We start from the raw sequence: 13,662 nt of genomic DNA on the forward strand, positions 1-13,662 counted from the left end.
TTCTATCGCAACCTACCTTTGACATCACGAAGCTTTCACAACTTTTGACACAAATGAGAGGGATGGAATGAGCTTCAAAGCAACGAACGCCGCCTCTGAGATTAGCTTTTGAGCGGACATCTCGGAGGTCGTGCATAAACTCTGATCGCGTTAACTACGAAATAGGTTTAATGCGGCCGCCCGTCTAACGCACCTGTCAAGGCCGGTACACATTCCCTGCATCGCTCTCAAACGTCTTGGACACCTTCATATGCAAATCATGACTTGAGAAGTTCCTGTTTCTGCACATTTCGTTCCCATTCCTCTTACGATAGGAATGTGCTGGCGAGTTCAGTGCGTCGACGTGGTCATGAGCGAAGTGACATCACGGCTCACCGCATTTTCGAAAAACTGAATGCGGTCTATCGAAATGGATTGTGGATATTTTCTTTAGACCGTCAAAAGGAGAATAGCTCCTCGGAAGTTGTATCTTTCTCTCCTCCAGAAGTCCCACGAGTATTGCCTGACCTCAATGCTGCGGCGTCTTCCAGCATTAAAGGGCGAAGAAGGAACTCGCTGGATAGCATATTCGCAGAGTCTTGGACCGAGGACACAGTGCATAGATAAATAAAATATAAGTATTATATAACTATGAGTTAGTACACTTTTACATGCGAAGCATCTAAAAGTGTACTAACTCATCTTGTCCACCCCTCCCGCGCCGTAAACACCTCCACTGCGCAGGCGCGTCCCCTCCCCTCTCTTTCCTCTCCTACGCTCCCACCCCCCCTCTCCCGTGCCTCATTCTCTACTGCGCAACGCCGCGATGAGCGCCAGCGTGAACGCCGCCGCCAGTGTCAGCGTTAGTACCGGCGTGGGCACGGCCAGCAACTAAGGCGGACCCCCCTTCGGGGGTTGCCTCATCGGCGTTCTCCAGGACCAAATAAAGTTCGTTTCATCATCATCAGCGCCAGCACAAGCACGCCATGGGAGGCATCCACACCCGCGCTGCGGATGCGCATCCCCTCCTCCTCTCTCTCCTCTCCTACGCTCCCCCCTCTCGCGCTCCTCATTCTCTCGTGCGCAACGCCGCAATGTTTGAAAAAACTGACTGCTCGCTGTGCACAACCGCTCACCAGCCACCGCGTATATATATAGGCACTGGATCATCACCTGCACTGTAGTGCCGGTGGAAGATTTGTCTTGTACGTAGCGGAACAATAAAGATTTGCAGCGTACACGTTAACTAAAGGCGGACTGCGGATCTCTGTATAGAATCTTTCTTCTGTCTCTCATTACCATTGGCAGTGATGTTGCTCTGGGAAACACCGGCACACACTGCATGCTTCGCCCTACACAGGTTTCACGTTAGTGGAGCTGAAACATTCTTTTTTCTTTCGTGTTACTTGAGCGAATCGACAAATAAATACAGAAGGCAACGAAAAACAGAATAACAGGTAGCTGAGCTAGTTGTAAGGTATTAATATTAAATAGACACAACGTGCAAGCACGGATACAAGGGAGAAGTCAAGAGAGTGAACAGTTATCTCTCACGTAGACCACCACATGCCCCTGATTGATAGGTATCGCCTCTTGCCTAGGAATGCGCAGATAAGTATTTCTGTCTACCTTTGTTTCTGCCGTGTACGCTTTTTCACTCGTTAGTGGAGTTCTTGGTGTCTTGACTCCTCTATTGTGTCCGTGTTTGCACGCCCTGTCTTCTTAGAGGGCCCTAAAACAACCTCTGAAAATACAAGATCGAGCGCGTTATTCTCTCGTTTCTTGCCATTGTGGCGCACTTCGTGATGCCAGAACGGTGATTCACATGACATCATTAGGGTACATACTATCGATTGGTTCATACATGACAACTATCAGTTGTGAATTGTCTCCCACCCTGCTTTGCCATGCATTCGCCTAGCCGTTCTTCCTGGTCCCACTGGACTAGTGTGTGCGATCAAATGGTTGTGCTTCATTTCCTGCGTTTCCGAATGCGCAAGTGAAGATAACAGGGTGTAGCCTACAAGCGCGAAATCCTGACAGGCTCAATGCATGGTGCTGATATTGTACGCCTGCTTCATAATCAAATATGTGACGAGCAGATATCGCCTGCAAGAAGGGAAGGGTAGTGAAGGCGAGAACGAAACCAATGAAAAAGGCGTCGGATTATTTGATTCTTTCAGAGGACGAACCAAGGTCGATTCAAATAGGTCGCGAAGCTTCGGGCGAAAAACGGTTCCGAACCTATTGCCAACGACACCAGCAAGGGGAGTTATGGGTGCTGCGATTGAAGCGCGACTATGTATGGAGGGAACAAACACTAATATCGAAAAACCAAGTTTTATTCAAACGTAAAGCAACCTTTATGTTTTACAAATTACATTTATTTCCCGAACAATATTATGTCGGTGCAATGTGCCAAAAATGTATGACAGTGTTTAATTCTTACGAAAAACATTTTTCTTAGCGTCCCCTGAAGAGAGGCGCACGTCATTGTCATTCAGTGCAGCCCTTGCGGTGCATGGAAAGGCGCGCTCGTAAGTTCGTCTGCGGCGACACGCCCCCTCAGGTGTTCTGGTGTTTCGTACTTGCATGCGTTCTGTGAATTATTGTGGTGAGAATTTGATTTTGGTGTGCGCGAAGTTGCGAGGTGCGTTTCATCGTTGGTGAACGTCTTGGCTACGGTGTTCAACGGACAACGACACGAGGCAGCTAACATTTCACGCCGAACGCTTTCCCGGTACTCGCGGCAACGATGTTGTGTTCCAAGGATTCAATAGTAACACGCGTACGCCTGGCGAGCCCCCTCTTCTAGATAAGACACCCGGTCAACGGTTCGGAGTAGTGTGCTTTGCTGGATTTTCATGGAACTGTATTCCTGCTGCCCGGTTTCCTTCGTGAACACGCGGTGCCTACTATATTTCCTGTTATTGGTGAGCAGATCGGTAAGTTATCTGTCGCGCTACAATCACTACAATTCGCATGTCTTGATACGTTACACGTAAGGTTAATTTATTGGAACAAAAGGCAAAACATAGTGCACGTAGTGTACGCACTGTTTGTACTTATTACGACATTTGTTGCTCATTGTGTAGGGTATGCTAAATTGCGTTATTGTGACCATTGAATAAAGCTGAAATATAATTATTTGGGCGTGACCAGGCGTCATTTCTTTTCATTAGAACTGAAGCACACATGCAATGCGCTCTTGAAGTCCCCTGTGCATGTGCGAAGCAAATAAGCAATGCTGCAAACATGAGAGGTACGCTGCTGCCTACTTTATTCACGCTGTGGAAGATGACACGAACGCAGAATAAAAGCGCAAAGGATAAAGTTTCGTGGTAAAACCAAGGCGACTTGCACGACGGTACACTTAACACCGCTGTATAGCCACGGGTCGACATTAGTGTAGCTAGCGTTGGCTTCAAGCGCATTGCCAAAGGGCTTGCCGGCTCGCCGTAGCGCGAGTCCGTAGCGATCAGGGGCCTAAGAAAAATATTTTGAGGTCAAATTTCGCGCTAGTGTCAACAAAATGACGTCACTTTTTTACCAAATATTGCATCACATCCGCTTTATTTTTTGTTCCGCCGGAAGTGTTCCCTTCTCACACAGATGGCGCTAAGCCCCATGACGAGTTGATGAGCAGCCATTTTCCGGACGTATGGGGTTCTATGGAAGCTTCGCTACCATTCACATTTACCTTGGACGAACTCTTTACAGTAGAGACGATGCAGCTCCCCCAAAAAAGGCGCGCCCGTTTCCACAGTTTTTGTACATTTAGTATTGCATAACAATTATATCGCCACTGGACAGGCCTTCACCGTGACTGTTATGTTCCGTATAAAGTCCGAATCAATAACATCGCTCCGTGCACCGCATGTTGTACCCGCGAGTAAAAGCTCGACAGCGCTGGCGAGGAATACGGCTCAAGCAAAGGTAAAACAAGCCGGTCATGTCCGTCGCATGGAGAGCATTCGATAACATCACCCCGCGTGCGTGCCCTGCTGTCGATTGCTCCTCAACCAGAAAGGACGCGCCCCGGCCGTCTTTCGCTGAGCGAATGAGCATGAAGGGACGCCGGGGTAGGAGTGCGGGGTGGTGTGGCTCGAGCAACTGTGTACTTTGACTAAAGGGTGCGGTCTCGAGCGCTGGCACGCGCGCTATCTCGGCAGACATCAGGAAACGGCTCGTATACCCTTCTACGCGCTGTGATCTCACCGTGTCAGGCTGTGACCGCTGATAGGACAAACTGCACGAAACCGCTTCACTCCCTCGAGCGGCTATGTTCCTATACACCAGCGTTTTGTGGAGTTCGGACCAAAAAGACTTAGCTGCTAGCTTTAGCTCGTATTACATTACGATATTTTGCTATCGCAATCACTGCTTCGCCATTTCGGTGAAACAGATTTTTTTCCAAATTTCAAGGGTCAAAATTCTCTACCCTATCGACTCTTGAGGACAACGCCCCCTTCTCTCCACGTCGCCGTCGATCCGATGAACCCCGCGCCGTTCACGCGCCGCCGCTGGAGGTGGAAACACCGGCGCGCCACGGCGGGTGATCTTGGCATCGGCGCACAGGTCTAGTTTTGAGCCGTGGTCACACAGTGAACGAAGTAGCGAATGACGAAAGTAGCGACTTTTGCACTGCTCGTATACAAAATGAGCACAAGATTTACGTATTCATTTGTTTATTGATATCTTGACACTTTCGATAATTCGACATACGGTTAATTCGCATATTTTTCCGGTCCCATGAAATCCGAATTAAAAAGTTTTTATGCATATGGTCGGACTAAATGAACTAAAGTTGACAGTTTGAGCTCTTTCCCTCTACATCGTTCTTTCCCCCGTTTTCGTCCGACTGTATGCGAACGATTCCAAATATGGGACTGCGGTGCCCGCGTTTCATGTCTGCCCGAGAGGTTCGCGCTCCTATTTTGTGAGGTAATTGGATGTTCGCACGTGGCTATCGCGGCGTTCGTTTACTTCGAGGCAGGTGAGACCGAGCACCGAATTGAACATGACAGATATGTAACGACTGACGTCTGCAAAGGCGCAGCTTTAATCAAGAAAGGACAGGATGTTGTGTTACCGTACGTCGTGGGGTTTTGGGATAGATAACAGAAACCGGGTAGAAAGAGTACAATAGACGTCACATGATCCGTGGTCAATGCGTACTACTAGCTACGGCTAATAATGAAAATAATGAAGGGACAATGTCGCAGCGTAGGACGAATACAAAGGAGCAGTTGTAGACAGGATATGCGCTTTACCGGCCAGTGAGATAACCTCCACTTGCGTTAGCTACAGTTAATTTAGGTAATTTAGTTGCTTCGTTAGATACGTCTTGTTCCTCGTTGTCAGTTTCGTCGCGCGAATGAGCTATTAGAGAAATAAATAGAAGCTTGAACATCGTTTTTTCTAGAACTGACTCATAGAGAAAGACGAAAGAATGGAATCCCACTTGAAAGGGCCAAGGATGTTAGCAAGGCTCACCGCTTGACGGCGGCCGCAGACGAGGCTTGATTACAGACTTCAGTCCCATTGTGCCTCGTTTACGGCGCTCCAGTGTACTCTGCAGTAGTGTATTGTTCTATCATTTCCGTGACACAACACGTGACCACGTGGGAAATACGGCTTCAGTATTGTGAAGTATTAACCACGTGTTCTACAAATCACCACTCATTATTGCCGGGGCATTCATTGGTCCAGAAAAAAAGTAACTATTCGTTTCATTTTCCACATCGCTGTTTGCAGGTCATTTAGCAACATCTGAATTTCTCCTCGGCACGGAATTTTCTGGCCTCGACCGCCATGGGCGAAGGGTTATGGGTGTTGTGCCAGTGCAGGGTTTGGCGACAGCCGTGGCTGTCGACCCAACTTTCTTGTGGGAAGTTCCCGAAACGTGGAGCCTTCAGCAAGCAGCCACGGTACCAATGGTGTATGCCACAGCCTACTACGCTCTTCTTGTGCATGGACACATGCGTCCTGGAGAATCGGTGCTCATTCATTCCGGAAGTGGAGGAGTCGGACAGGCGGCCATTTCCATCGCACTTTCCATGGGATGCACCGTCTTCACCACCGTCGGTATAACTTTTTTTATATAGAAACGTTGACGCCAGCAAGCACTTTCAAAGTTCCGGTGTTTAAAACTGGTCACTCACACACATCCAAGTGCAGCCGAAGATGTTAGATCGACTATTAAATCTTAAATAGCTTACGAACAATATTGCATAGTTTTTCTATCCGTAAAGTGATCTCGTCCCAGTAGTATCCCGTACCATTCGTGATATTTGCTGCATTTACAGCGTAGCGGGCTTCTTCGAAGTTCGCAGCAAATATACACAACTGAAGCACAAAAATATATGGAGTACCTGTTGGCAATCACGTACTTATTGTCGAAGCTACCGACCGATGAACATTCATTGGCACGGTTGCATTAATGGACCATATGTGAATTTGGCAGCCCAGCATTTCTATTTAATGAACGTTTATCTTAAATATTGCACGTTGCCAAAACTATTCCGCATTTTACAGCCCCGCATTTCTGGGAAAAAGAATGTTTATAATAAATAATGCATGCTGCTAAACTTGTTCCGTTTCAACTTTGTCGCCTAGGTTCCGAAAATAAGCGGGAATTCCTCCTTCGCCGCTACCCGCATCTGAAAAAAAGAAACATCGCCGATTCACGGAATCTCTCCTTCGAAAAACACGTCCTTCAAGAAACAAAAGGCAAAGGTAAAGAACATGTTCAGTGCTGCAGGGCAGCGTGATGTCCATTGTGTAGCACGATTCATAAATATGTGCATCCGTATAAGGAAATCCGTGCGGGGGAAATTTAATTCGTATATGATACTTCACTGCATTTACTTCAATGGAAACCGATGCACGAGAAAGGAAGCCTCACCCGTACAAACACCCTTTTCTTTAGAATATCTTGGCGCTCTAGATAAATCTTCTTTTTTTATTTGACGACGTTTTCATACAAAGTAATTCGCAGTTTCTTACATGATGATGTTATAGTAAGGCAGAAAGGTGGGTGAGTTGGAATCGATGCATACTTGAGAAAACCAGCGCCAAGACGAAGGAGAACGCACAGAAGAAGGCGAACACCGAATACCGTACATTCATTGCGTATCTCACAGGCTAAAGAAAGTAGGAAGTAGATACGGCGTTAATGTTGCTTTCACGGCTGCCAACAATCTAGGTAAGATTTGTGCCACTGTGGAGAGGAAGAATGAGCGAGTGAAAGACAAGAAGCGGACCGATATTTGTTTCGTTAAACACACCAACAAATTTACTGCTTGCCGTACAAGTGTGGTGTATAAGGTTCCTTTCAGATGCGGCCGCTTCTACGTAGGACAGATGGGCCACTGCATTAACCAGAAATTAACCAGAAATTGGAACAGAAGAGGTCGCTAACCGGAGGTTCATTCTATCGTGACATTGTCGAGATTGTAAGTGCACGCCGAAATTCGATAAATGCGCAGTGTTTTACCGGCATGGAAATGAAGAAACGCGCCTGATGATTGAAGCATGGCATATCGAGAATAGTGGTAGCGCATGCGTGAGCCAACCGTCTATTAACTTGCATAAAGATGAAATCAAATGCCTCAACAGTTATCTTCCACGTAGACCCCCCCGCGTGCCGGATTCATATGTTCGCCTGTTGCATGGGGATGCACAGATAAGTTTTTGTGCCTTCTTTTTTTTCCGCCGTTGTGCGCCTCTTTGATCAGTTGGAACATACACGCAGCCAAACCGGCAAAAACCCCCTTCCTTGCAAACCACTTGAACAAAGAAATTAACTGTGATGAAATACATGAGGAACTGTTGCATGCCTGTGGGCATGTAAATGAGTACGGTTATGGTTTACACAAACCTGGCGTCAGCTGCGGAAAAATGTCATCACCGTACAGGAGCATACACATGCAATAATCACATATTTCGACGCGGTATTCACCGAATGGCATTTTGCGCTGTACACTTCGCAAATCATGCGGTATTTTGTAATGTGCGGTATTTAGGCCGGTCGCACGACTGGCAAGCTATTACCACTTACAAGTAGTGCATTTCAGCTTTACATGTACTGAAACTGGGATGCTAACGTGAGCTTAATGAATTTCCTGGCTGCTTGCTGCTTGCCAATTGCTAATCTCTTCTGAAATGTGTATATATATTATAATGAAAACACTGGGCTACAAGCGGTGCTCGTCGTAATAGTAGCAGCAGGAACTGGACGGGCGCGGGCAGCGTGGCAGCACGAACACGGGCTAGGCAGCTCCAGCTCGTGTCTCGCGCAGGGCTGGCGATGTGGCTGCAGCGCTGGACATTCCTCTTCACTACAATTCGTCCCCCGTCGGAAAGGAGCCATCCTGGCGACTCACGGTGAACTTATTACGAGCGGATCGTAATAGGGCTTCAGACGCTGTACGTGAACAGTTTCACGACCTCGAAAGCGTTGGTCCGTAGATGGTGTGACTGGTTCGACGATATAGTTCACAGGTGACGTCTGCGCAACAACACGGTAGGGTCCCTGATACTTGGAAACAAGCTTGGAGGAGAGACCAGTAGGGACAGCTGGAACCCAAAGCCACACAAGGGAGTCCGGAAGAAAGTGAGGATACGGGTGGTCATCGTCGCGCCGAGATTTTTGTCTCCATTGGTCGACGGTTGTGAATGACCGGGCGAGCTGACGGCATTCCTCGGCGCGGCGGGCAACTTCAGAGATGGGTGTAGATTCGGAGGCATCGGGTCGGTACGGCAGAATGGTATCGAGTGTGGTCGAGGGTTCTCGGCCATATACGAGGAAAAATGGCGAAAAGCCTGTAGTCGCCTGTGGAGCAGTGTTGTAGGCGTACGTCACAAAGGGCAAAATTAGGTCCCAGTCAGAGTGATCCGAGGCAACATACTTAGAGATCATGTCGCCAAGGGTGCGGTTGAATCTTTCCGTCAAGCCGTTAGTTTGAGGATGGTAGGCGGTAGTAGTACGATGAACGATACGACATTCGGCAAGGAGTGCGTTCACGACTTCGGAAAGGAACACACGTCCCCTGTCGCTCAGAAGTTCGCGCGGTGCGCCGTGACGGAGAATGAAGTTCCGCAGGAGGAAAGATGATATGTCGCGGGCCGTGGCAGCAGGCAGAGCGGCTGTTTCTGCGTATCGCGTCAGGTGGTCAACAGCGACAACTACCCAGCGGTTTCCAGAAGCCGTGCACGGAAGGGGCCCATACAGGTCAATGCCAATGCGGTCGAAGGGCCTGGCCGGGCAAGGGATTGGCTGGAGCGGACCAGAGGCGTGCTGATGAGCAGCTTTGCGTCGTTGGCACTGTGGGCAGGACTGAATGTACTTGCGCACAAAGGTGTACATGCCTCGCCAATGGAACCTGGAGGAAAGGCGGGCGTATGTTTTGAAGACGCCCGCATGTGCGCACTGTGGGTCAGCGTGGAAAGCTGAACAAATTTTGCACGAAGATGGCGAGGTATGACCAGTAACCACTTGCGGCCGTCAGACGTGTAGTTCCGGCGATAGAGGAGACCATCGCGGATTTCGAAGTGGGAAGCTTGACGGCGCAATGCTCGAGAAGCTGAAGAAAAAGTCGACGGGTCGGAAAGGAATCGCAGAAGGGCGCTGATCCAGGCATCCTTGCGTTGCTCAGACGCCATGTCGCAGCCTGCTGGGAACGGAAGTGTTTCGTCTACGGCAGATAGGCAGGAAGCGCTTTCGGTTGACACAGGCGAGCGTGATAGGGCGTCGGCATCGGCGTGGCGGCGGCCAGACCTGTAGACGACACGCATGTCGAAATCTTGCAACCGCAAAGCCCAGCGAGCTAAACGGCCGGAGGGGTCCTTCAACGTAGATAGCCAGCAAAGAGCATGGTGATCTGTCACTACGTCGAAGGGGCGGCCATAAAGATAGGGTCTAAATTTGCCAAGAGCCCAAATTATGGCCAGACATTCCTTCTCCGTAACAGAATAATTCTTCTCGGCTTTAGTGAGGGTACGGCTTGCGTATGCGACGACGTATTCTTGGAACCCCGATTTGCGCTGCGCGAGCACGGCGCCGAGTCCAACACCGCTGGCGTCGGTGTGTACCTCAGTCGGAGCGGAAGGGTCGAAGTGACGCAGGATTGGCGGTGAGATTAGCAGACAGCGCAACTCTTGGAAGGCATCGTCACAGGCGGGCGACCAAACGTAAGTTTTTGAATCGCTTCGTAGGAGTTGATTCAAGGGAGCGGTGATGGTCGCAAAATTACGAATGAAGCGGCGAAAGTACGAACAGAGGCCAAGGAAGCTGCGAAGTTCTTTTAAAGACGCAGGTCGAGGAAAGTCAGCGACTGCCCGAAGCTTGGCGGTGTCGGGAAGAATGCCGTCTTTGGACACAACATGGCCGAGGATGGTGAGCTGACTTGCGCCAAAGCGGCATTTCTTCAGGTTGAGCTGAAGGCCGGCGTCAGTTAGGCACTGCAGTACTTCCTCTAGCCTGCTGAGATGTGTGGGAAAATCTGGTGAAAATATAACTACGTCATCTAAGTAGCAGAGGCACGTTTTCCACTTAAGACCACGCAAAAGATTGTCCATCATCCGCTCGAATGTTGCGGGCGCGTTGCAAAGACCAAAAGGCATGACACGGAATTCGTAAAGACCATCAGGTGTGACGAAAGCCGTTTTAGGTTGGTCGTCAGGTGCCATGGGGACTTGCCAATAGCCGCTCCGTAAGTCGATAGAAGAGAAGAACTCCGCGCCTTGGAGGCAGTCAAGGGCGTCGTCAATTCTCGGTAAGGGGTAAACGTCTTTTCGAGTTATCTTGTTAAGACGACGGTAATCAACGCAGAAGCGAATTGACCCATCCTTCTTCTTAACAAGAACAACTGGAGATGCCCAGGGGCTATTCGAAGGCTGGATGACGCCGCGCTTCAGCATGTCAGCTACTTGGTCGTCGATAACCTGGCGCTCTGTCGCGGACACACGATAGGGTCTTTGTCGCAGTGGCGCATTGGTACCCGTGTCGATGCGGTGACTTACAGCTGACGTGCGGCCGAGGGAAGCATGCTGGCAGTCGAAGGAAGAGCGGAACTTGTCGAGGAGGCGTAGAAGCTGGGCGCGTTGAGAAACGGTTAGCGTGTCGGCGATGGAGCTGCTCAGTACGTCAGGCGTAGTAGTCTGCTGCGAGGAATCACAGGACACTCCGGCGACTTCGTGTTCGGCGGTAGAACCGGTTGGCAGGTCAATGATGGTAGAAGGGTCGACACTGTGGACACGCCCGACGCACTCGCCACGAAGCAGTGTTAAAGGACATGACTGCAGGTTCGAGACGAGCAGTCTGCTGACGCCGTGACGAATTTCCAATACGGCAAAAGGCAGCGGGGAGCATTTGCGACAGGCGAAAATGGCAGATGGCGTAAAAAGGGCGCTCGACTCGGCGATGCTGTTGCAGGACACCGTGGCAAGGGCAAAAGAGTGCGGCGGTATTGAAACGTCTTCCGCAACAAATAGTTTGTCCTCGGTTTCAGGAGCGTCAAATAACGGGGCGTCACAAAGCACTTCAAATGCCACCTCAGCGCGAGAGCAGTCGATGACAGCCTTATTAGCGGAGAGAAAGTCCCAGCCCAAAATGAGGTCGTGGGAGCACGAATGCAGCACTAATAATTCGACGACATAGAGCAGGCCATTAATCACAACGCGAGCAGTACATGCAGCGGCCGGCATGATGCGATCGGCGCTGGCGGTACGAAGAGATATGTTCGATAGCGGCGTCGTAACTTTTTTTAGCAAGCGGCAGAGTTTGGCACTCATCACTGAAACTGCGGCACCAGTGTCGACAAGGGCGAGTGCAGCGACGCCGTCCACAGATACATCAATAACATTCGTCGGTGAAAGGAGAGGTCTTGGTCGTTTCGCGGGTGACGCAGTTCCTGCCTCTGGAACTGCGGCAATTAGTTTTCCTGCTCCGGCGTGGATGGACGACGACGCATCGGCGATAGCGAGCGGCGTCGAGGCGATGGCGAGCGGCGGTTAACAGGAGGGCGGTAGTCGGTGTAAGAAGACATCTGGCCGGGGTTCCGAGATGCTGAGAACGGTGGGCGCGGTGACACATACGGGTCAGAATCGAAGCTCTGGTGATAGGGAGGTACGCGCCGACGGCAATAACGCGCGACGTGGCCAGGCAGGCCACACGCAAAACAGATCGGTCGGTTGTCGAGAGTGCGCCATAGGCCACTACTCTGTGGGTACCTTGCCTGATCGAAGCGGGGAGTTGGTCGCACTGGAACGGCTGAGGGTAATGACGCAAAAGTCTGAGGCGGTGGCCGTGCGGCAACTTCAGCATAGCTGAGAGGCGCATTCACCTCGGCACAGACAACAGGGGTCGTCAACGGCGGAGTGTCGCGGGCAGAAGATCTCTGGCTCTCGCAGACGCTGGGCACCGGGACACATGGGCGGGGAAGCCGGTGGGGGTGTCGAGACGGCGTCGTCAGGCATGACGGACGGGAGCTTTCGGCTGCGCAATTCCAGGGCCGGGGAAAACCGCAGCAGCCTCCACCAAAATATAATGAAAACACTGGGCTACAAGCGGTGCTCGTCGTAATAGTAGCAGCAGGAACTGGACGGGCGCGGGCAGCGTGGCAGCACGAACACGGGCTAGGCAGCTCCAGCTCGTGTCTCGCGCAGGGCTGGCGATGTGGCTGCAGCGCTGGACATTCCTCTTCACTACAATTCATATATATATATATATATATATATATATATATATATATATATATATATATATATATATATATATATATATATATATATATATATGAACGTTGTACTGCATGGGAGCTGCAGCGTACATTACTGGTTATTAACACTCGATTCGAGTTGTGTGTGATCTGTTCTGGCTTGGATCACCTATTATATTGTGCATCACATTAGTACAAATTAGGCACACTTTGCCTTTCAGAAAAATCTCCTGGCCCCACACAATCACTTTGGGTGATATTGTCACACTTATGACGAGAACCTTGCGTTGTTCTGCGCGTTGGGCTGGTTAGGCCAAGAAGCGGCTCAGTCCGAACTTCTTTGTCCTCTTCTACCTGTGGGGGCTCACACAACCATGCGGCATTAGTCCCCCCTTTGAAAAGCATCGACTCGATGCTTGTAAAAAAAAATAACTACAACACGCGCAGACGCAGAGAACCGGAGAATAAGTACCAATAGCCGCAGGGAAAATAAGATGACGCACCGACACTTGCGCCATGTGCAAACAGGAAAATACAAAGAAAACAACCACAGGAGTCACATGGTAACAGAAGTAGCGCGAACGCACAAGGGCTACTGTGTGTAGTACGGCTTGAGTCGTACGAGGTGCACGGTTTCGGGCCGAAGTTGTCGACGTGAAGACCCTGCGCCGTCCGGAAATACTTCGTAGGTGAGGTCACTGACACGTCGGAGAACCTTGTACGGTCCGAAATAGCGGCTCAGAAGTTTTTCAGACAAGCCTGGTCGTCGGATAGGTGTCCACACCCACACTCGGTCGCCAGGGTGGTAGGCGACGTTTCGACGGCGAAGGTTGTAACGTCGCGCATCTGCGTCTTGTTGGTGACTGATGTTTACGCGAGCCACTTGACGAGCTTCTTCGGCGAACTGCGTGTATTGCTCGGCGTCTGGAGCAAGTTCATTGCTATGATCGCACGGAAGCAT

General features: G+C 50.2%; 1 protein-coding gene across 1 annotated transcript in view; it reads left to right on the forward strand.

Annotated features, from left to right (window-relative positions):
- The window catches only part of LOC119391859 (fatty acid synthase), a 306,146-nt gene that overhangs the window by 263,088 nt on the left and 29,396 nt on the right, over positions 1–13,662 (forward strand). Inside the window, exons 19-20 of the mRNA XM_037659508.1 lie at positions 5,737–6,066; positions 6,598–6,717. Of these exons, the coding sequence (XP_037515436.1) occupies positions 5,737–6,066; positions 6,598–6,717 (450 nt within the window). The remainder of the gene's footprint in view (positions 1–5,736; positions 6,067–6,597; positions 6,718–13,662) is intronic.

This window comes from Rhipicephalus sanguineus, chromosome 4 (assembly GCF_013339695.2).
Source record: "Rhipicephalus sanguineus isolate Rsan-2018 chromosome 4, BIME_Rsan_1.4, whole genome shotgun sequence".
Taxonomy (NCBI): domain Eukaryota; kingdom Metazoa; phylum Arthropoda; class Arachnida; order Ixodida; family Ixodidae; genus Rhipicephalus; species Rhipicephalus sanguineus.